We start from the raw sequence: 24665 nt of genomic DNA on the forward strand, positions 1-24665 counted from the left end.
CGAGCGTGATGAGGTCACGCGCAAACAAGCGGTGCCAGCCGCCATGGTGGCCGCTGCGTCAGGAACGCCGCCGGTGTAGAGAAAGCCGCCATGTTATCCGAAGAGGCGGTGTCCCCAGATGTCCTGAGCTGGATTGCGGACCTCCAGGAGCAAAATACCCTACCGTCGACGTCGCGTGATATCGCCGGGTGAGTGTCTCGCTTTGAATCCTGTTAGTTCTCCCCTCCCGCTCACCGGTAACTTATGCTTTGCTTTTGTGAGTGAAACACGAACGGTTGAAGCGTGCGCGGAAATTCGGCAACTGGGGAGGGGGAGAAATAAGTCACCTCAAATTTACTCCGAAGGCCACCGGGGCCGCGCATGGGCCGCCGAGGGCTGTAGTTCTTTTCAGGGATATGTGGCTGGGTGGCGCGGCAGGCGGAACTACATTCCCCCCCGGGCAGCGCGCGGCCAGTGCTCCGTTGCCCCAGGCAACGCCATGATGCCAATGGTGAGCGTCTTGACAATGGACTAGGAAAAGTGACCACTCAATGGTTTATCCCCTGTGATATACTGAAAAACAGCACTTCATCTTTCAATTAGACATTTTACAGCCTTCTGCACTCAGCATTAAGTCCGACAATTTCACACTGTAAACTCTTCTGTTTCCTTTTCATTGTATGACTGGGTTTTCCTCTCTTTTTTTTTTCTCTTTCAGATAGTAGTGGACTTGCTTCATGGTCCCTATACAGCAGAAAGAGTAATCTGCCACCCTACAAAAGAGCACCCCAACCCAGGCTCACTCCCCTGCTCTATCCCTGTAACCTCACCTAATCTTTGGACACTTCAGGGGCAATCCCTCAAATCCAAAGCCAGCACCCCCAGTGCAGTCTTTGGAGTTGTGAGGTTCCTGTGGTGGAGAGTGGCTGCTGCTCTCTCTGTTGCTATTGTTCAGTTTGTTGCTTGTTTCCAGTGTTGGTTGCTGCTGAGCTACCTGAAGGAAGGAGAGGTGAGGGAAGAAAGGAGAGAAAGACAATAAGAAGGTGACTTCAACACTGAGGTGGGAGTAGAGGCCTTTGGACTCAGAATTTACAGGGCAGAAGGAGGCCATTCGACCCATTGAGTCTGCACCGGCTCCTGGAAAGAGCACTCCACTTAAGTCCACACCTCCACCCTATCCCAGTAACCCCACCTAATCTAAGGACAATTTAGCGTGGCCAAACCACCGAACCTGCACGTCTTTGGACTGTGGGAGGAAACCGGAGCACCCGGAGGAAACCCACGCAGACATGGGGAGAACGTGCAGACTCCGCACAGACAGTTACTCAAGCCGGCAATCGAACCTGGGACCCTGGAGCTGTGAAGTAACTGTGCTAACCACTGTGCTACCCTGCCGCCCTGTGGACGGCTGAGGGCCCTGTCTGGCCCGGTTCTCCCAGCTATCAACAAATGCCTCAACAAGGACAAAGCCATCCTTCCTCCATCAGGTGTGCTTGTTCCAGGACAGGGGGATCCAGTAGACCGTGTTTGTTGAGCCCCTCCCAGGCTGAAAGCCCATACACTGGCAGCCTCTTTCTGCAAGGAAGACGTCAGACTCCATTGGTTGGTCATTCCAGGGTGGCAGCACGGACTGTGTTTTTTGTTGAGCCCTACTTGGGCTGAAGACATCGCAAACCAGCGCCTACGTACATTGGTGTGGTCATTCCAGGGTGGGAACACGGATTGTGTTTTTGGCTGAAGATCTGCTTGTGCTCAACTATCCTCCCACCCGGACAGCGCAGTGGTTAGCACTGGAACTACAGTGCTGAGGACCCGGGTTAGAACCCCAGCCCTGGGTCAGTGTCTGTGTGGAGTTTGGTCATTCTCCCTGTGTCTCCGTGGGTTTCACCCCCACAACCCAAAGATGTGTAGTATAGGTGGATTGGCCACGCTAAATTGACCCTTAATGAGGGGGAAAAAATGGATACTCTAAATTTTAAAAAAACTCTTCTCTCACGCTCCAGTTTCACAGGAGTTTCCACCTCAGGCACCCAATTCATCTACGGCACCTTACCCTCTTGTGGCGCTATCCCAATCCCACTATGTCCCTTATTCTCTTTTTCCTTCCTTTCCTTCTTCCTAGGGGGGAGAAGAATACATTGTTCCACCTCACCTTTCTCCTAAAACTCCCCATTATCTATTTTCCAATCTAATACAAACGACAAAGCCCACATCTCCATTCTGGAGCTTTTCCCTGAGTTATTCCCGGATCTGTCCAGTGGCCCGCTTCGCAAGCGGAACGGGTGTCGGAGCGACTGCCTCCCTCTGGCCCAGTTCCCTGAGAGGAGACCGCGAGGAACCCGTCTGTCTACGATCGAGGCAGACCCAGGGCTAGTTGGTGGGACCGTGCCGTCCGCCAGGTTCAATGTGGCGGGGGACTTGGTCCCAGAAGGCGGCTGCCCAGAGGAGGACAGCTGTTCGGTGAGCATGGGGATGATCTTCAGTCCATCGTAGCGAAGGGATAGAATCCCTTGTGCCCAACACCGAGTCGTCCCTCATCCCCCGAGGGGAATTCCTATATGCTGGATTTTCTATATGCCAACCGTGGTCGCCGAAACAGAGTGTAGTTGGCATTCGACCGGTGGTGGGGCATGGCGCAGCTCCTTAAGTCTTCCCATGCCTACATTAAAGAGGTGGGACGAAGCAGATGTGACTGAGCAGCGCTGGCTGAAGTCTTTCCTCGCTGGACTTCAGAGGGGCACACGCTCCTTTCCAAGCACTAAAAAGGTGAAGGTGGCACTTTACTACTGACATGGAGGTGACCATAGCCAGCCTCAACATCAATGGCAGCAGGGACGTGCTCCGCAGGTTCCAGAGCTTCTCTGTCCTCCGGTACAGGAAGTATGAGCCATGCTTCCTACAAGAAACCCACACCCTTCCGGGAGACAAAGTCACATGGCACCAGGAGTGGTGGTGGGGGGGTCTACATAGATCACCTAACCTCCCAGTTAGGCGGTGTGGCTATCCTGGTCCCACATCTTTAGCTGGAGATTTTGGGGGTTAAGGAGCCAGTGCCAGGCTGGTTGCTGTACTTGACTGTCAGTGAAGGGGGCTTGTTTACTTTGAGATTGTTTACGCTCCCCAGGCTGGCCAGCAGCAGATTACTTTCTTTGAGCAAGTGACCACTCAACTTGGCATCATCACCGCGGGTGAGTTTATCATCCTGGGAGGGGTGTTAATTGCACCCTCAGAACAAAGGACCGCCTCGGTATCCAGTGCAGCTCTTGTGTGGTGGTGAATTAAAAGAATCTGGTCGGGTTCTTTGACTTAGTGGACGTCTGGCGGACTCTCCATCCTGGCTCCAGCACCTTCACCTTTGTGAGGCCTGGGGATTGGAGCAGGCAGAATCGTCTGCCTCTACATTTCAAGAGCATACTTGCCCCATGTCCCGACAGCCTCAGTGCAGCAGGTGCCGTGCTTGGATCACTGTCTGGTGTTGGCGGGGCTCGCCCTGTCTCGCGCTCAGTTGCGGTCCGTGGCATTTTGCTGCTGGAGGATGAGCGGTTCCTGGGCTCATTTCTTTGTTTCTGGACCAGCTAGAGAAGGAAGCGGGGAAGCTTCCTCTCCTTGAGGCTCTGGTGGGACGTTCGCAAGACTCGCGTGCGTAGCTTCTGTCCAGAGTATGCGAGGGGGTCGACAAAAAAGCAGAAATCCAGGGTCAAGGAGGTGCTCGATCTGGAGTCACGTCTCAGTCTACCCGATGAGGACCTGGCCCGGTGTGCTGAGAGAAGGGCGTGCTGCGGTACCTGCAACTTGTCGGGTCCTGCGCCAGATCCTCACCAACATGGACCGCGGCTCCCCATTATTCTCCTCCTTGAATAGGCGCAGGATCCGGAGGAGGTCAGGGCCCAAATCCGAAGCTTCTCCAGCGCCCTTTGCTCCCCGGATCCTTCCAGTGAGGATGTTTGCTAAGTTTTATGGGAGGACCTACCGGAGGGCGCTGGGAGGCTTGATACCCCTACAAGTCTGGGGGAGCTGGCCAGTGCCCTTGAGGGGCAAAACCCTAGGGCTGGACGAGCTGGCCGCGGCGTTGTTCATGGCATTCTGGGACATCCTGGGGAAGAAAACCCCACACAATTTTAGTTTGTAAAACTGCGGAAAGAATACGTCACCCTAGAGTGATGACTAACCAGTAGATATCTCTTATCACATAATCACCGAACCTCTGCAGTGCAGAAGACCATTCGGCCCATCAAGTCTGCACAACCTTTCGAAAGACCACCCGATCCAGTCTCATTCCCTTGCCTTATTCCTGCAACCCCACCCTAAGGGGCAATTTATTATGGCCAATCCACCTAACCTGAACAGCTTTGAACTGTGGGAGGAAACTGGAGCACCTAGAAGAAACCCACGCAGACACGGGGAGAACGTGCAGACTCCGCACAGTCACCTGAGGTTGGAATCGAACCTGGGTCCCTGCCGCTGTTAGGCAGCAGTGCTGGCCACTGACGCCGCATTATATTAAAACAAACTTTAATTTAAGCACAAAATTAACCGTATTAACATTACAAAGCAAATAGCTTTAGAATGATCAGTTAAGCAGTTCTTAAACGCAAGGAAAATTTCAACTTACTATCTATACCTGCTACGAACTCCAATTCAGCAACTCAATACTGTTCAAATGGCACTTATAAATTTAACAATCCGATTACTTGCTTTGTTGTGTAGAGACTTCTGGAGAGAGACATCCTTTCAGGAGCAGAACCAATACACTTCTGCTCAACCTAACAGCATATGGCAAAACTGCTGTTCAACTTAAAATCCTTCTGTCCTGTCAGACTCGCATCCTATGGCAAACTGCAAAACTACATACAGACCTGGTTCCTCCCATTAATTACATCATCTATCCCACTAAGATGTCATATGACATGCTTATGTAGGACTAAATATGGACCTCAAATTATCTACTCAAGGGAATCTCCAGCAGTCAAAACAATATCCCATTATCCCATTAGCACTTTATCTGTAACCAAGTGGTTGGAATGAATCATAACCTCATCTTAGACACACAGTCTGGTTACATTAACATTTAGTAATATTACTGCAACCTTGCTTTTAATAACATTATTGTCACAAATATAAAATATATTCGGGCAGAAGTGGTAGCACTATGGCTTCACAGCACCAGCGTCCCAGGTTCAATTCCCCGCTGGGTCACTGTGCGGAGTCTGCACGTTCTCACCGTGTCTGCGTGGGTTTCCTCCCACAGTCCAAAGACATTCAGGGTAGGTGGATTGGCTATGATAAATTGCCCTTAGTGACCAAAAAGGTTAGATGGGGTTATTGGGTTACAGCGATAGGGTGGAAGGGAGAGCTTAAATGGGTCAGTGCAGACTTGACAGGCTGAATGGCCTCCTTCTGCACTGTATGTTCTATATCATAGAATTTACAGTGCAGTCGGAGGCCATTCGGCCCCACGAGTCTGCACCGTCTCTTGGAAAGAGCACCCTACCCAAGTCCACACCTTCACCCTATCCCCATAACCTAGTAACCCCACCCAACACTAAGGGCAATTTATCTTGGCCAATCCACCTAACCTGCACATCTTTGGTTAGCGCAGTGGTTAGCACTGTTGTTTCACAGCACCAGGGACCTGGGTTTGATTCCCAGCTTGGGTCACTGTCTGTGTGGAATCTGCACGTTCTCCCCGTGTCTGCGTGGGTTTCCTCCGGGTGCTCCGGTTTCCTCCCACAAGTCCCGAAAGACTGCTGTTAGGTATTTGGACATTCTGAATTCTCCCTCCGTGTACCCGAACACATGCCAGAGTGTGACGACCAGGAGCATTTCACGGTAACTTAATTGCAGTGTTAATGTAAGCCTACTTGTGACGCTAATAAAGATTATAAAAAGATTGTCATGAGGTATCACACAGATTTGGTGATTCTAAGGACTGCGCCTTCTCTTTCATATGAGACTTCCAACCATGAAGAGAGGGAGCTGTGAATTGAATTTTATTCGGTTCTGGTTTTATTTATTACTTTCATAACATAACATTTAAAAAAAAACTCAAGTTAGATTTGATAGGGTGTTCAAAATCACACTGTGTTTTACTACCTAGCGAATAAATAAAGACAAACGTTCCACCGGCAAAAGGGATAGAAACCAACACACATGGCTCTTGAGACAAAGAATCCGAAGTGGGATGTTGTTTTTTTTTACACACAGTGAATTGTAATCTGGAACACGCTGCCTGAACGGTGATGGAAGCAGATTCAACAGAAACTTTCAAACAGAAATTGGATATGTACTTGAAGGAGAAAAGATGTGAGGGACTAAAAGGACAACTTTTTCAAATAGCCAGTACAGGGTTAACAGACTGAGTAGCCTCTTTCTGTGCGGATTCCCACTTTTTTTTTCTTTATTCTGTCATGGGCTGCGGGTGTTGCCCCTTCGAGGTCAGTTCAGAGTCGACCACATTGCTGTGCGCCTGGAGTCATTTGTAGGCACGATTACAGATTCCATATTTAGTAATTGAATTTACATTCTACTAGCTACCAGGGTGAGATTTGAACCCATGTCCCCAGAGCTTTCGCCTGGGGTCTCTGGAGTGCCAGTGATCACAATGTCAAAACGCCCTCTTTGGCTATTTTGTTCTGTGGGGCATAAAGATAATGCAAGTTGTTGTCGGCACAGGGTGTTGAGAAACTATTCAACAACAGAAGCCAATTCCATTCAAGTTCAGCCTGTTTACTTCGAAAAAATGTAATTGCAGATTTTGTTTCCAATTAACTTCAATCATTCACAGTGCCCGGATTAGCCTCCTGCGTGTTCACTGTTGCTCATTGGATGTTAGGCTGACAGATTTTTTTTTAAGCTCATAAAATGGTTACAGGACAGAAGAAAGCCAGCCAGTCCCATCAGCTAAAAAAAAGATGGATAATACCATGATGACTGAGTACGGTATAGGGGTCAAATCTATCTACCCTGCATAGTTAAATCCAATAAAAGCAAATTACTGCGGATGCTGGAATCTGAAACGAAAGAGAAAATGCTGGAAAATCTCAGCCGGTCTGGCAGCATCTGTAGGGAGAGAAAAGAGCTAACTTTTCGAGTCCGATGACTTTGTCAAATTATATGATTTCTCCTCCCTGCACCCTCCTACCCCTTAATTTGTACACATCAGTAATTTATTTGCACTTTATTCCCACAGGTCCATTCTAACACGAGAGTTCGATTCCATCTTGTATGGTCCAATTGTGGATTATTCCTTCAGAAATCTGGAAACTTTATCTGGTGATGTCTATCTATAAATCTTCACAAAAACACTACTTTATAGTTTCAATAGCCCCTCGGTTCATTTTGCTCATTAGAAATAATACAGAATCAGATGGGGTCATAGACAATACAAAGATGTTTGCAATGTCTTGTGTATAAATGCACAAAAGGTGTTCACAAGGTCCATAAGCTGCAGGCACAAATAACCATTTGGGAATGTCATATGGTGATACCAGAGACCTGCCTTAAAAAGGTGATTATTCCTGGGTATGAGATGTTCAGGAAAGTTAGGGAAAGAAAGATTCCGAAGTCTTATGGCCTTTTAGTTAGCGTCCCTGCCTCTGAGCCAGAAATTCTGTTCAAGTTCAGGATTTGATTGCCATTCAAGGTTTGTTCGTAATACGGCCAAACAGGTTGAACATTAACCTGCAAAATCCTTGTTTTTAAAGTTCCTGTCTCAGAATTGCAAAGCCAAAGCACAGAGTGTACAGGGGGAAACCTCTAATCCATCTCTTTGCCTGCTCCAAAAACCAATTCAAATTGAATCCAATTCATGGTCCCCACAAGAGGGACACACCTGATATCACGCTCGATCTTAGCCAAAAGGCTGACAAGCGATAACCTGCAAAATCCTCAACACACCAATGACAGGGGGTAAGAGTGTGATGGAAATAAATTGGAACCTATCACAATCCATAGATCCAGGCTACAACATGTGTGTAAAAGTGTACGTTACCTCAGCAACTCGGACTCCTTTGGAGGGACCAGTTAGCTCAGGTGGTTGGACAGTCCGTGTGGACCAGATTGGAGCCAACAACACATGATGCAATCCCCATTCCAGCTGGGGTGGATTTCGGACTTGCCTCCTTGCCCAACCCGGGGCCGTGATGGAGATCATGGCCTGATGGCTGGGACTTGCCTCCAGACAGAGAACTCAAAAGGGATGGAAGAGGACCATAGAGTATTGATAATGTGAGATGTGAACTATCCAAATATTGAATGGAAAAACGATTATCAAAGGCAGAGAAAGGAAGGAATTTCTGAGGAGCAATATAAAAGGAAATCCAAGGTTTTTATGTAAATGTTCATGCCAGAAGTGAAATGACAAATTATTTGCAGTTTGAATTTGTTACTTGTTATAACCTGCCTGCTTACCATTGGCTGCGGACTAATGACAATCCCACAATCCTATGGGAGTATGAGCTTCCCCAATGAAGGGGGTGGAGAAATCATTAGCAGATTCCCTGCATAAATAGAGCTGGCCAGTTTGGAACCAGCAGAGAGAGGAGTGAGCAGCAAGGGAAGTTGCTGCTGTTGTATATATGTGTTATTGTAAATAAATGTTATTTCTTTGTATCCTGAAAACGCGTGCTGGATTCTTCGTGGCCCTCACAAAATTACTGATTTTGATGGAGGTGCAAGGGCTGCATAAATTGTCAGGGGCAGACTAGGTCAATGGAGGAAGATGCACAGTAGAGAGGCAGTCATGGCTGCCCCAGGGAGACTGGTGTAATCGGGTCAGCTGAGGCTCTTTTGACACACCTTCCAAACCTGTGACTTCTACCACCTAAAAGGACAAAGCATGCAGATGCAAGGCGCCATTACCACCTACAAGTTCATCTCTCAACCACACACATCGTGGCTTAGGCGGTATCATCGTTCCTTCAATGTCCCCTCCCTATCAGCACTGAGTGTACAGATACCAGATAGAGTGCAGTAGTCAAGAAACCAATGACCATACATTTTTCAACACTTCTCGGTTATTTTCTTCAATGATCCCACAATTGTCTTTTTAAATGTATTTTATTCCAAACATGTATCAAAACAGGTTACAGCGAACAAACACCTGGGAAACATGCTTCCCAACAATCAACTATAGAGTCTGTACAGAGTTTTCCCCTTTTTCACTCCCCCACGACGAACAGTCCCTCAAACAAGGTCACAAACATCCCCAACCTTTCCTCCAACCCCTCTGAAGAGCCCCTTAACTCATTGCAGGAAGTCGTACAGATCACCCAACCAAGCCGCTACCCTCGGTGGCAGCGCCGACCACCACTCCAGCAAAATTCACCACCGTGCAATCAGAGAGGTGAAGGCCAAGACTTCGGCCTTCTTCCTCTCCATGAGCTCCGGCTTCTCGGAGACACCAAATATCGCCACCAAAGGGTCCGGGGATCCCACGATCTTCACTGACTCCCTGATCTGCTGGTTCCTGATATCCTTTTGGATTGGATTTGTTTATTGTCACGTATACTGAGGTACAGTGAACAGTATTTTTCTGCGAGCAGATCATTAAGTACATGGAAAGAAAAGGGAAGAAAATAAAATATATAATAGGGCAACACAAGATATACAATGTAACTACATAAGCACTGGCATTGGATGAAGCATATAGGGTGTAGTGTTAATAAGGTCAGTCCATAAGAAGGTGATTTAGGAGTCTGGTGACAGTGGGCAAGAAGCTGTTTTTTAGTCTGTTCGTGTGTGTTCTCAGACGTCTGTATCTCCTGCCCAATGGAAGAAGTTGGAAGAGTGAGTAAGCCGGGTGGGAGGGATCTTTGATTATGCTGCCCGCTTTCCCCAGGTAGCGGGAGGTGTAGATGGAGTCAACGGATGGGAGGTAGGTTCGTGTCATGGACTGAGCGGTGTTCACGACTCTCTGAAGTTTCTTGCAGTCCTGGGCTGAGCAGTTGCCATACCAGGCTGTGATGCAGCCCGATAGGATGCTTTCTATGGTGCATCTGTAAAAGTTGGTAAGAGTTAATGTGGACATGCCGAATTTCCTTAGTTTCCTGAGGAAGTATAGGCACTGTTGTGCTTTCTTGGTCGGAGTGTTGACGTGGGTGGACCAAGACAGATTTTTGGAGATGTGCACCCCTAGGAATTTGAAACTGCTAACCATCTCCACCTCGGCCCCGTTGATGCTGACAGGGGTGTGTACAGTACTTTGCTTCCTGAAGTCAATGACCAGCTCTTTAGTTTTACTGGCATTGAGGGAGAGATTGTTGTCGCTACACCACTCCACTAGGTTCTCTATCTCCCTCCTGTATTCTGACTCGTTGCTATTCGAGATCCGGCCCATTATGGTCGTATCGTCAGCAAACTTGTAGATGGAGTTCTATTACTCCACATATCCATCTCGGGATCTGCATCTAATTGGTATCCAGTTGTGTTCTCTTACTAATGCCCAAGTTTCAGCACTTTATAACGAGTGGTCTCTCAACTGTCTTATAGATTCTTCCCTTCAATTTTAGCGATAATTTTCTATCACATTATACTCCATTGCACTTCTACCAAAGCTAATCCATTGCATAATTTCTATTTCCATCTTCTCCCACCACTGACCAAATGCTTGAAACTATTCACTTTCCCCAATTCTTCACCCTCACTCTGATTCTCTTCCCTAGGATTGAAATATTTGATGATGAAGTCAGTGCCATGGAAGTGAAAGAGATTGGATGTGATTTTGGACTAAGGACGGATAGGAACTTCCACATGGAATGAGTGGTTCTTTATGTTGACTTGGCATATGCTCTTGACATGCCTCACACTTCTTGACAACAACTTCAATGTCATTGTTCATATTTGGCTAATAGACTGTCACTCTGGTGAGTCTTCTCATCTGATCAGTGCCCATGTGTGAGTGATGAAGTTGCTGAAGAATATCGGGTCACAAAGATTCCGACATTGACTTTCCTGCCTTTAAAAATGACTCCCTAGGAGAGCTTGTCCAGTAAGGCCAAAATAGTCTCATGTTCTCATGGACATGTTGAATTGAATCAGGCCATTCTTCAATGATGGCTTTCCACAGTTTCTGTAGTGTCGATTCTTTCGCCATTTCTTCTTCAGCTGTTGGCATATGCGTTGCTCAAAATGTACCAAATCTATTTGGAGATAATCTTCAAGTTCAATGTCAATTAAGTGAACTTATAGATCTTTTTGTTTTCACTGGGCTAGGCAATCTGCTAAGAGTATCCAATGTGATCAGCAACTTGCCTGGCTTGTACCTAATCTCACATCATAACCGTGAATCTTTGTCAAGAGATGTTGCAATCTTGGTGGTACACTGCTCTTGCAAGTGTCCCATACGCCACCTTATCTACCTGTCCCGCTGCCTTCAAGGATCTATGGATATGTACCCCAAGGTCCCTCTAGTAGGGTCCTTACCATTCATTGTTTCTTTCCTTGCCTTGTTAGTTATCCCAAAATGTATCACCTCACACTTTTCAGGGTTGAATTCCATTTGCCAGTGTTCTGTCTCATATGAGGGGATCTCATAGAATCTTATAAAATTCTAACAGAATTAGGATAGATTCGGAAAGAACATTTCTGGTGGGGAGTCCAGAACTAGGGGTCAGAGTTTGAGGATAAGGGGTAAACCTTTTAGGACTGAGGTGAAGAGCAATTTCTTCACCCAGAGAGCGGGGAATCTGTGGGATTCGCCACCACAGAAAGTAGTAGAGGCTAAAACGTGTGAATTCAAAAAGGAAATAGATATAGCTGTTGGGGCTAAAGAGATCAAGGGATATGGAGGGAAGGTGGGATCAGGGTTTTTATTGAACTTGATCAGGCATGATAATGAATGGCGGAGTAGGCTCGAAGGGCCAAATGGCCTCTTCCTCCTATATATGTTTCTATGTAAGGAGCAGAATGTAGAAGAAGAAGTGAAGGGTTTGGATGCAGAACACAACCGTGCCTCAGCTGCACAGGGAGGTGATCTGGTCCAGCACAGACTCAATCTCATCAGATGTTATCGATGTCGGGGATCATCTGATTCTGACACAACTCAAGTGGGCCCCTCTGACCCAGGAGGAACGGCAAAGTCTCCAGCTCACCCTCTGCTCGCACTTTCATTCAAGACGCAGCCTGGAACATGCAAACTCTTACTTTTTTAAAAATTCATTTAACGGATGTGGGCGTCACTGCTCAGGCCAGCATTTATTGCCCATCCCTAGTTGCGCTTCAGAAAGTGGTGGTGAGCTGCCTTCTTGAACTGCTGCAGTGCCTGAGGTTTAGGTACACCCACAGTGCGGTTAGGGAGGGTGTTCCAGGATATTGCCCCAGCAACAGTGAAGGAACGGCGATTTCCAAGTCAGGGTGGTGAGTGACTTGGGGGGGGGGGACCCTCCAGGTGGTGGGGTTCCAAGGTATCTACTGCTCTTGTCCTTCTAGGTAGTGGTGGCTGTGGGTTTGGAAGGTGCTGGAATCTTGATGAGTTACTGCATTGCATCTTGTAGATGGTACACACGGCTGCCACTGTTCGTCGGTCGTGGAGGGTTTGAATGTTTGTGGAAGGGGGAAGAATCAAGCGGGGCTGCTTTGTCCTGGATGATGTTGAGCTGCTTGTGTTGGAGCTGCACTCATCCAGGCAAGTGGAGAGTATTCCATCACACTCCTGACTTGGGCCTTGTAGATGGTGGACAGGCTTTGGGTAGTCAGGAGGTGAGTTACTCACCGCAGGATTCCCAGCTTCTGACCTGCCCTAGTGGCCACAGTGAAGGGAGTACATCTTCCAGAGGTTTCACCATCACAGGGAACCATTCTCTCCGTCACCACTCGTCCCTTTTTTCTTGTTTTACAATTTAATAAAAGGATGTTTATGCGATTGGCTTCATGCTTCAATATTTTTTTTAATTTTAGAGTACCCAATTCATTTTTTCCAATTAAGGGGCAATTTAGCGTGGCCAATCCACCTCGCCTGCACATCTTTGGGTTGTGGTGGTGAGACCCACGCAAACACGGGGAAAATGTGCAAACTCCACACGACAGTAACCCAGAGCTGGGATCGAACCTGGGACTGTGGCTTCGTGAAGCAGCAGTGCTAACCACTGCACCACCATGCTGCCCTACATGTTTCAATAGTGACGTGATGCTCATCAAGACAACAGTTACAGGTAGAAAACGCCCCAGGGACCCAATTTGCCCCAAGCAGTGGCTTCTGCACGTGACTACTTCTACACAAAGCTCCCCTTACGGCCTCGTAAGAATTGGATGCAGGCTGCTCACTTGCCTCGGCTTGAGAATGAAATGCAAATCGGGTTGTCCTTTTTGTCGAGGTGTCCATGGGATCATCCCTCCCCGAGGCTGCTGCACTACATTGTTACAGAGCCAGCCTTTGTCAATGCACAGATGTTGCCACTGTCAGAGGGACAAAGGGGGCTTGTGATGCCCCGTGAGAGGTGACCCCTCGCCCTCGTCAGTAACTGCTTCACTCATGGGCTAGTTCTTTGGATGGCTGGAAGGGCCACCAGCAGGGGTGCAGCTGCTATCCCTTCAACGCGCCCCTGCACCGCTGCGGCCCTGCACCATCAGCACCCAAACTGCCAAGGCTCCAGATTGTGGAATGCACTGTGAACATCAGTGATTTCCTGCAGTCACTCCATCTGCTGCCACATATAGCCCTACAGCCCGAGGGGCTGTTTAGCACAGGGCTAAATTGCTGGCTTTGAAAGCAGACCAAGGCAGGCCAGCACCATGGTTCGATTCCCGTAACAGCCTCCCCGAACAGGCGCCGGAATGTGGTGACTAGGGGCTTTTCACAGTAACTTCATTGAAGCCTACTCGTGACAATAAGCAATTTTCATTTCATTTCATTTCAAGAGGTTGGCCACTCTCAATGCAGGGGCTCATGCACACAACACCCTGAGCGATGGTGGCATGAGCAGCATGGCCTCCTCCATTCTGAACCCATCATGGTGCATTACCTGACAGAATTCCAAGATGTGGGAGCACATTAATAGTTGCTGGACCTTTCCTGTGATTCCTGAAACCCTGCAATGCACCACTCAGCAAGGCTATGTCTGTCCTCCATCCCCACAGGAACAGTATTCACAGCTGCCCTTTCTCTGTCACCTTCCCCTTGTGAGGGTCCTGCTCATCACCCACTGCCACCCTATCTAGTTTATCAGGGGTCGCTACGGGCAGCAGGATTAGTTTGGGATTGATGCAGGTGGATTGGGAATAGTTTGAGATTGATATAAAGCTATGGGGGGAGAGTGGGCCAACATATTTCTTAGAGGGCAGCACGGTGGCGCAGTGGTTAGCACTGCTGCCTCACGACACCGAGGTCCCAGGTTCATAAGAACATAAGAACTAGGAGCAGGAGTAGGCCATCTGGCCCCTCGAGCCTGCTCCGCCATTCAATTAGATCATGGCTGATCTTTTGTGGACTCAGCTCCACTTTCCGGCCCGAACACCATAACCCTTAATCCCTTTATTCTTCAAAAAACTATCTATCTTTACCTTAAAAACATGTAATGAAGGAGCCTCAACTGCTTCACTGGGCAAGGAATTCCATAGATTCACAACCCTTTGGGTGAAGAAGTTCCTCCTAAACTCAGTCCTAAATCTACTTCCCCTTATTTTGAGGCTATGCCCCCTAGTTCTGCTGTCACCCGCCAGTGGAAACAACCTGCCCGCATCTATTCTCTTCATAATTTTAAATGTTTCTATAAGATCCCCCCTCATCCTTCTAAATTCCAACGAGTACAGTCCCAGTCTACTCAACCTCTCCTCATAATCCAACCCCTTCAGCTCTGGGATTAACCTAGTGAATCTCCTCTGCACACCCTCCAGCGCCAGTACGTCCTTTCTCAAGTAAGGAGACCAAAACTGAACACAATACTCCAGGTGTGGCCGCACTAACACCTTATACAATTGCAACATAACCTCCCTAGTCTTAAACTCCATCCCTCTAGCAATGAAGGACAAAATTCCATTTGCCTTCTTAATCACCTGTTGCACTTGTAAACCAACCTTCTGTGACTCATGCACTAGCACACCCAAGTCTCTCTGAACAGCGGCATGCTTTAATATTTTATCGTTTAAATAATAATCCCGTTTGCTGTTATTCCTACCAAAATGGATAACCTCACATTTGTCAACATTGTATTCCATCTGCCAGACCCGAGCCCATTCACTTAACCTATCCAAATCCCTCTGCAGACTTCCAGTATCCTCTGCACTTTTCGCTTTACCACTCATCTTAGTGTCATCTGCAAACTTGGACACATTGCCCTTGGTCCCCAACTCCAAATCATCAATGTAAATTGTGAACAATTGTGGGCCCAACACGGATCCCTGAGGGACACCACTAGCTACTGATTGCCAACCAGAGAAACACCCATTTATCCCAACTCTTTGCTTTCTATTAATTAACCAATCCTCTATCCATGCTACTACATTACCCTTAATGCCATGCATCTTTATCTTATGCAGCAACCTTTTGTGTGGCACCTTGTCAAAGGCTTTCTGGAAATCCAGATATACCACATCCATCGGCTCCCCGTTATCTACTGCACTGGTAATGTCCTCAAAAAATTCCACTAAATTAGTTAGGCATGACCTGCCTTTAACGAACCCATGCTGCGTCTGCCCAATGGGACAATTTCTATCCAGGTGCCTCGCAATTTCTTCCTTGATGATAGATTCCAGCATCTTCCCTATTACCGAAGTTAAACTCACTGGCCGAAGTTAAACTCACTCACTGGTTCGATCCCGGCCCTGGGTCACTGGCCATGTGGAGTTTGCACATTTCCCCTGTGTTTGCGTGGGTTTCACCCCCACAACCCAAAGATGTGCAGGGTAGGTGGATTGGCCACACTAAATTGCCCCTTAATTGGAAAAAATGAATTGGGTACTCTAAAATAAAAAAAAACATATTTCTTGGGCTTCATGGCCTCGATTTGTGCTGCCAAATGTTACGGGAACTGGTAATTCGATAGTCTCTAGTGTATGATCTATTTCTAGGGCATTTGAACTCCTTTTTGACTGTTTCTCTCCATTATGCAGATTGTGTTAAACTGACCCCTCGGTCTGGCTTCCGACCAAACCAATATACAGACGACAAGAAGCTGAAGAGCTGTTCCCTACGCCTGAGCCACAACCGGCTGTGTGAAATGACTGGATTGGATCAGCTGATTCCCGCCTTGCTTGTGGAACCTGAGCGTTTGTTCTGGATTGACCTCTCCTTCAACACCTTTCCCAGCATTGACCCTGTAGGTTCTGGGGTGCTGCTGGGCCAGCTTTTGTTGCAGTGAAATCTATCTTTCTCCTCTCACTTGCCACTATTTCAACAGCAATCAAGGAGCCAAGCTTCATATTCACCTGGTTTCATTCTTATCTATCTAATCAAAACCAGAGAATCACTTAAGAGACAAACTCCTTACCTGCTCCTGCACCATTACCTCTGGTGTCCCCCAAGGCTCTATCCTTGGCCCTTTCCTATTTCTCACCTGTATCAATTTCTACAACCAGCTCTATTGCACCACCAACTCTCCTGTTCTCACTAAATTAGCAGACTGCTTATCTGATATCCAGTACTGGATGAGCAGAAATGTCCTCCATTAAATATCAGGAAGCCATTGCCTTTAGTGACCACATTGGAGAGAGTACAGAGGAGATTCACAAGACTGATTCCACAGATAAAGGACTGTAACTATGAGGCTAGTGTGGAGCAGTTGTGACTGTTTTCCTTGGAGAAAAGAAGGCTGAGAGGACACCTGATAGAGATATTCAAGATCCTGAGGGATAAGGAGGGGGTAAAGGGTGAGAAACTGTCCCCACTCAAAACAGCACCTAGAGGGCACAGATTCAAAATAATTGGCACAAGGAGTGCATTTTATTTAGAAGTTGGGGTCTGGAAGAGAGGGTGGTGGAGGCAGGTTTAATTGAGGTATTCAAAGAGAATTGGATTGCTATCTGGAAAGAAAAAATGTGCAAGGTTAGGGGCAGTGGGACTCCTGTGGAATGATGTTTGAGAGCCAGTGCAGACTCGATAGGCTGGCCCTAACCCTTCTGCATCGTAATGGTTCTATGACCCTGAGGGGAGCTTCCAAATATGCACTTGTCCCGTCACTAATTCTGTTTACTTCCATCCTCTGAAACATTGCCAGACTTCACCACTATCTTTACTCATCTCACTTGTTCCATCCTCTGAAACATTGCCAGACTTCACCACTATCTTTACTCATCTCACTTGTTGCTGAACTCATTTACTTCCAGACTTGACTCTCCAATACTCTGTCAGCCTTCCGCACTCTGTAACTTTCTGCTAGTCGGGTCCCATTCACCTATCATCCACTTTACTCCTGACCTACATTGGCCCTCAGTCCAACAATGCCTTCCTTTATATTAAAATTCTCATCTATGTTTTCAAATCCCTCTATGGTCTCACTTCCTCATCTCTCTAAACCCCTCCGAGATCTCTGCAATCATGAGTCTAAGAACAATGCAGAAGGAGGCCATTTGGCCTATGAGTCTACACCGACCCTTGGAAAGAGCACCCCCCCCCCCCGCCCCCCGATCCCAGTAACCCCACCTAACCTTTGGACACTAAGGGGCAATTTAGCAAAACCAATCCGCCTGCACATCTTTGGACTGTGGGAGGAAACCGGAGCACCCGGAGGAAGCCCACGCAGACACGGGGAGAACGTGGAGACTCCGCACAGACAGTGACCCAAAGCTGGAATCAAACCTGGGACCCTGGTGCTGTGAGGCAGCAGTGCTAACCACTGTACCATCGTGGCCTCTTGGAAACCTTGATTTTAATCGCTCCACCATTGACAGCCGTGCCTTCGCCTTCCTGAGATTTCGAGCTCCGGAATTCCCTCTCTAAATTCTCTCTGCTTCTCTACTCCTCTTGCCTCTCTACTCTGAAACATTGCTTCTCTGACCAAGCTGTCGGTCATCTTCCTTCTGTTGTGTATTTCAGGTTTGGCTTTATGATCTTCCTGTAAAGTGCCTTGAGATATTACAATTAAAGTGAGAAACAAGTTGTTGTTGTAGCTAGCTCTCCAATTCTGGGAACTTGCTCCAATTGCTCTTGCGTATCTCAGATTTTAATCGCTCACCACTGGTGGCTGCTCCTCACTTGGTGACTTGGTGTCAATTTTCCATTTGATACTGCCCCAATGAATTGCCTTGGGATGTTTTACAAAATTAAGGACACAACACAAATACACTGGGGGTCTGGTTAGCTCAGTTGGCTGCTCGGCTCATAATAATAATTGCTCATTGTCACAAATAGGCTTCAATGAAGTTACTGTGAAAAGCCCCTAGTCGCCACATTCCGGCGCCTGTTCGGGGAGGCTGGTACGGGAATTGAAACAATGCTGCTGGCCTTGTTCTGCATTACAAGCCAGCTGTTTTAGCCCACTGTGCCAAACCAGCCCCATCTAGCATGCAGATCAGAGTAATGAGAACAGCACAATCCCCCTTTAAAGCTGAGGTAGACCCAGGGCCTGCCTCCTCACCCTACCCAGAGTCCTGGGTTTCAACTGTTTACTGTGGCTTGTTGAATGATCGCCAAGGGCCTGCCTTCGTTCAGAGAACAGAAGATGATAAATGCACACTCTCTCCCTGACACTGACTCAAATTTGAGACCATATCACTCCAACGATTGGGTGACCTGATTGGTGCACAGTATTAAACATGATGCCAAAGCACTCAGTATTAAATACTCGCATCAACTCATCAGTTGAGTAAGGGCAGCACAGTGATTAGCACTGTGGCTTCACAGCTCCAGGGTCCCGGGTTCGATTCCCCGCTGGGTCACTGTCTGTGCAGAGTCTGCACGTTCTCATGTCTGCGTGGGTTTCCTCCGGGTGCTCCGGTTTCCTCCCACAGTCCAAAGATGTGCAGATTAGGTGGATTTACCATGCTAAATTGACCTTAGTGTGCAAAAAAAAAAACAAAATGTTAGGAGGGGTTATTGGGTTAGGGGGATAGGGTGGAAGTGAGGGCTTAAGTGGGTCGGTGCAGACTCGATGGGCTGAATGGTCTCCTTCTGCACTGTATGTTCTATGTTCTGATTTGCATCCTAAAACACTGCTTCAGAAATCCAATTGGAGTTTGTGCCATTTTCAGATTGGCTTGGTTGTTGATCTAAACTACTGCATGAGTCAATGACGTTCCTAACTCTGCAGTTCTCCCACTGTAAAATTCATACAGCATTGGAGGCCATTCAGTCCATTGTGCCTCTGCAGCCCTTTGAAAGACATTGAATTATTCCCGCACTTCTGTCCTTTCCCCATTTCCCTGCAATTTGTTTCCTTTGAACGATTTCGCCAATTCCTTTTCCAAAGCTATTATTGAATTTGCTGCCACAGCCCTGTCAGGCAGCGCGTTCGGGATCACAACTCACTGTTTTAATGAAAAATTCTCCGGAGGTGAGCACCCAGTTGTCTGTACATTTATTTCCCACATGCCAGCAACCCCTCGGGTCCCCATTAGCCCCCCCCCCCCCCCCCGGCCAATTATTACTGCTGTTTTGGGAGATTATTGTGTTCAGTGTCCAATTCACAGTCTGCGTATCAGCTGCAGGGATATTCAGGGACTGGGTGATGGTTTGGGTTGAAATCCAGACCCGGCCCTTCTGGCTTTTGGGGAGGTGCCGTTTGTTCGACATGGGTTCGGCTGCCACGATCCACTGTTCAGCAAGCAGATATATGTCCTGTAATACTGCCTTGTGCTGTACCTGTCCTGGGCATGTTTGATGGGGACAGAGTAGAAGGGAGCACTACTTTCTAAATAACAATGCCTAGGTTTATTTTATTAGGGCGCCGCACTGGTGAGCACTGCTGCCTCACAGCACCAAGGTCCCAGGTTCGATCCCGGCTCTGGGTCACTGTCCGTGTGGAGTTTGCACATTCTCCCCGTGTTTGCGTGGGTTTCACCTCCACAACCCAAAGAAGTGCAGCATAGGGTGGATTGGCCACACTAAATTGCCCCTTAATTGAAACAAAAATGAATTGGGTACTTTAAATTTTTTTAAAGTTTTATTTTGTTAACTCAAGTCAAAAAGCAGATGCTTGGAAATGCTGACAGAATGGACTTGAATGGGTTCTCTTTTCACCATATCAATATTCTTCACCTTCAGCCCAAAAGTGATGAGAAAACAAATGCAATGAAAACATTTCATTATATAGCACCTTTCACATTCCTTACAGCCTATACCTTGTAGTCACCATTGAAATGTAGGAAACGGGGCAGATAATTTGGACTCTGCAAGCTCCCACAAATAACAACGAGATGATAACTGATCATTTGATTTAGCCTTCCTGGATGATGACTAACTATTGATCCAAGGACCAGGGAGAACTCCCTGCTTTTCTTCCAATAGTACCATCTTTCACGTCCTTGCTTGATGTCTCGTCTGAAAGACAGTAAGCACAGACAGTGCAGAAGTTTCTCAGCATTGCACTGAGGGTGTCTGGGAGGTGACTTGAACCCACATGTTCTGAATCAGAGGCATGGCTGTTTTCAGGGATTGGGAATAAGTGCATTGAATTAACTGGTAATGTTTGAATATAAAGTGCAGCTGCTGTCACTTTGGCTTGGAGATTTTTACCAATGACTCTCACGTGTTTAATCTTTCGACAGGTCCTGCTGAAGTTAACCAGGTTGCAGATCCTCAATCTCCACGCCAACCAGATTAGCGAGCTGTTTGAGGTGGACAAGTTGGTCTCGCTGAACAACCTGCGGAACCTAACATTGCACGGTAACCCAATGGAGCAGACCAAAGGATACAGGTACCTGGGCGGGTAGTCCCTGCCTCCTCTGGCCTCTACAGCTACATGACTTAATTTCCCTTCTCAGTGAACTACAGATGAATCCAAGACCAAATATATCTTCTTCTGACAGGCACTGACTACTCTTTTTATATTTAATTTTTTCTTCTCCAAGGGGCAATTTAGCACGACCAATCCACCTACACAGCACATCTTTGGGTTGTGGGGGTGAGACCCAAGCAGACACAGGAAGAATGTGCAAACTCCACAAGTGACCCGAGGGCGGAATCAAACCTAGATCCCTGGTGCTGTGAAGCAGCAGTGCTAACCACTGTACCACCGTGCTGCCAATTCTAGGATTCTATTTTAAACCTTTTCGTCTTCACTCAGGACACTTTGCCAGAACAGGCGCCGGAATGTGGCGACGAGGGGATTTTCGCAGTAACTTCATTGCCGTGTTAATGTAAGCCCACATGTGACAATAAAGATTATTATTAGGATAAAGGGAAAATGACTAATTAATAATAAAATCACTTGGTGGTACGGAACTTGAATATTGTTGAAGGGATGCGTTGTCGAAGCTTTTTGTTTTGCACACATCAGGACATTGATGACCTTTTCCTCCTGAGGAGTGCAAGATGAAAAACTTTGGCAAGAGTCTCTTTTCAGCAATAATCAAGAACAACGAGTTGTCACGATCTTTCATGTTTGCTAACTTGGGGTGGATGTAAAGGATTCTATCGCACATTTCAAAGAAGAAGAGAATGCTGCTATTTCTTCATGTTTTCTCAAACAGATTCCTCATCATTTATCACATTGCACATGGGCCTAAGCTCATTGGAGTTCTGAACCATCTACAACAGTGGTGGGCACCCTGTGGCCAGAGGCCCATCTGAGTTCGGAGTGTGGCACACGAGACATTTTGTTGACCATTGCCCCCACCACATAGACTGCAGCGGTTCCCCATTGCATCCACAATCAAAACCCTGCTCTCCGATAGTCATAGTTAGACATCATTAAATAAAATGCTTTCTTTGTCTCTGAGAATCCGAATATGATATAACACAAGATATGGCCATTCAGCCACTCGTAGATGTCCAAGCCGATATCTGATGTGTTGGGGATGTAGGAGTCATAATTCCAGACTGCACAAGCCATTTTATTTATGACTTAAGTGTTTAACTGAAACTTCAATCAGACCCATTCCCCCTGGTCTCTCCCCCCCCCACCCACAGAGCCCTCCATTTTTGTCTTTAAGTATTTATCCAAATTCCTTCTGAAAGTTACTGTTGAATCTGCTTCACTGCACTTTTAGGCAGTCACAACTAATTCTGTAATCCCCACCAATTTCCTTTCCCCTAATTCCTTGTCCCTAGTCTGCAACCTTTTGTTAATAGGATCATTGTTGACAGGAATAGAGTATAAAAGCAATGATGTTAAACTGACCCTGTAGAGATGGCTGGTTAGGTCCCTGCGGGAGAACTGAATCAAGTTCTGTGCACAACACTTCAGTAAAGGTGTCAAGGCCTTGGAGAGGGTGCCACTGAGATTTATCAGAGATACCAGGGATGAATGACTGGAGTTAGGGATTGGAGAGACTGGCATTGTCCTCTGGATTTAATAGAAACTGCAGGAGGGCCAGGAACCAGAGGACATATGTTTAAGGTCATCAGCAAGAGAATCAGAGGGAGAGATGAGAATATTTTCTCATTCAAAATTATGATCTTGGGCACACCTCCTGAAACAGCAGCGAGATCAGATTTAATCGTAAATTCAACAGTCACTTGGCTGTATACTTGCCTGGATGAGTGCAGCTCCAACAAAACTCCAGTAGCTCAATACCTACCAGGATGTAGCCGCCGTTTGATTGGCATCCCATCCACCACCTTGGCCATCCACATCCTCCACCGCTGACAGTGGCAGCAATGTACACCGTCTACAACAGTGGTGGGCACCCTGTGGCCAGAGGCCCATCTTTGTTCGGAGTGTGGCCCACAAGACATTTTGTTGACCATTGCCCCCACCACATGGACTGCAGCGGTTCAGGAAGAATCCACCTCACCTTCGAGAGCAATTAGGGATGGGTAAAAAATACTGGTCTGCCAGCAAAGCCCACATTCTAAGGCTTCAAGTCAATGAGGAACTTTGGTAATGCTGCTGTGATATAATTTGGGAGATTTGACATCGAAAATGAAATGAAAAATGAAATAAAATGAAAACCGCTTGTCACAAGTAGGCTTCAAATGAAGTTAGTGAAAAGCCCCTAGTCGCCACATTCTGGCACCTGTTCGGGGAGGCTGGTACGGGAATTGAACCGTGCTGCTGTCCTGCTTTCAAAGCCAGCTCTTTAGCCCTGTGCTAAACCAGCCCAGCCCTGTGCTAAACCAGTGGTATATAGTGGCATATTGGTTGCTTTTTGTTGTTGTTGAAAGAGTGGAGCTAATAGGGAAGCTTTTTCAAAGAGCTGACACAGGTACTCTGAGAGGCTGTGACCGCCTTCTTGACTGCAAGAGTCCATGAATCCTAGGTACCAGAGTTTAACACTCTCTCTCTTTCTCCCCAAGGAGTTATGTGGTGGAAGTTATCCCACAGTTAAAGACACTAGACTACAGTTTAATCACCAAACAAGATCGTTCAACTGCCGCTGTTTTCAAGAAATTCATCAAACGCAAGCATGTTGCAAGGAGAAAATATGACTGATTGCAGGTTACATGACAGTGGGTTTGTCCCCTGCACACTGTTGGCACTGGATTCCCCGCTGGAGCAGAGCCGCTCACTAAGGAATGCTGGAACTCTCTCTGCAACTTTTACAAATTAATTTGATTCCAAAAAGTCCTGCTGATTGCTGCTGATTATTAATAAGATTATTCAATGTCTTTCCCTTCTTGAGGGCGAGGTTAGTGTGTGTGTGTGTGTGTGTGTGTGTGTGTTTTTTCCTCCCGCTCCCATTCTGCTTTTCACTCCCTTAGAGGTTTTTCAGCACAAATGGGTAACAGAGACAGGAACCCTTGAAAAGCCACAGCTGCAGACAAGGCTCCGGACCAAGTGCTGGAAAATAGGTTTGGATAGATAGGTGCTTGATGGCTGGCGCATAGGGGAGGCGGTGGCATTGTCGCTGGACCAGTAATCTGGGGACCCGAGTTCACATCCCACCATGGCAGGTGGTGGACTTCAATCTCCATAAAATATCTGGAATTACAAGTCTAATGATAACCATGAAACAATTGTTGTAAAAACCCATTTGGTTCACTAAAGTCCTTTATTGAGAGAAATCTGCTTCCTTAGCTGGTCTGGCCTACAAGTGACTCCGATGCACAGCAATGTGGTTGACTCTGAAATGACCCAGCAAGCCACTCTGTTGTATTCAACCGCTATGAAAACAAAAGAATGAATCTGGATGGACAACCTAGCATCAAACCAGGCACCGAACGCGACAACGACAAAGCCCACGCTGCAAAGTCTTCCTTCCTAACATCTGGCAGCTTGTCTCAGACGAGTCAAGCAGCAGCCTGACATGGTCATACTCACAGAATCATACCTTTCAGACAACGTCCCAGACAGCATTACCACCATTCCTGGGCATGTCCTGTCCCACCGGCAGGACAGACCCAGCAGAAGTGGCGGCACAGTGGTATACAGTTGGGAGGGAGTTGCCCTGGGAGTCCTCAACATCGATCCTGGACCCATGAAGTCTCATAGCTTCAGGTTAAACATGGGCAAGGAAATCACCACGTGCTGACTACCATCAGCTGATGAATCAGTACTCCATGTTTTTTTTTAATACATTTTTAGAGTATCCAATTCTTTTTTTCTAATTAAGTGGCAATTTATCGAGGCCAATCCACCTAGCCTGCACATCTTTTTTGGGCTGCGGGGGCGAAATTCACACAAACACAGGGAGAATGTGCAAACTCCACACGGACA

General features: G+C 47.2%; 1 protein-coding gene across 1 annotated transcript; it reads left to right on the plus strand.

The window, feature by feature from the left end:
• Nucleotide 1: 1 nt before the first annotated feature.
• On the plus strand, nucleotides 2–23576 carry lrrc51 (leucine rich repeat containing 51). The gene is made up of 5 exons (XM_038818001.1): nucleotides 2–188; nucleotides 7169–7251; nucleotides 16024–16229; nucleotides 20614–20762; nucleotides 23306–23576. Exons 1-5 carry the CDS (start codon nucleotides 91–93, stop codon nucleotides 23439–23441), a joined length of 672 nt encoding a protein of 223 aa, XP_038673929.1. The 5' UTR covers nucleotides 2–90; the 3' UTR covers nucleotides 23442–23576.
• Nucleotides 23577–24665: the final 1089 nt, after the last annotated feature.

Source organism: Scyliorhinus canicula, chromosome 14 (assembly GCF_902713615.1).
Source record: "Scyliorhinus canicula chromosome 14, sScyCan1.1, whole genome shotgun sequence".
Lineage (NCBI taxonomy): Eukaryota > Metazoa > Chordata > Chondrichthyes > Carcharhiniformes > Scyliorhinidae > Scyliorhinus > Scyliorhinus canicula.

Excerpts from the sequence above, each read along its gene's own strand:
- lrrc51 (XM_038818001.1), top strand. The coding sequence starts at position 91 with ATGTTATCCGAAGAGGCGGTGTCCCCAGATGTCCTGAGCTGGATTGCG. Across the intron at positions 189-7,168 it reads ACGTCGCGTGATATCGCCGG|GTCCATTCTAACACGAGAGT; the intron begins GTGAGTGTCTCG and ends TTATTCCCACAG. Across the intron at positions 20,763-23,305 it reads GAGCAGACCAAAGGATACAG|GAGTTATGTGGTGGAAGTTA; the intron begins GTACCTGGGCGG and ends TTTCTCCCCAAG.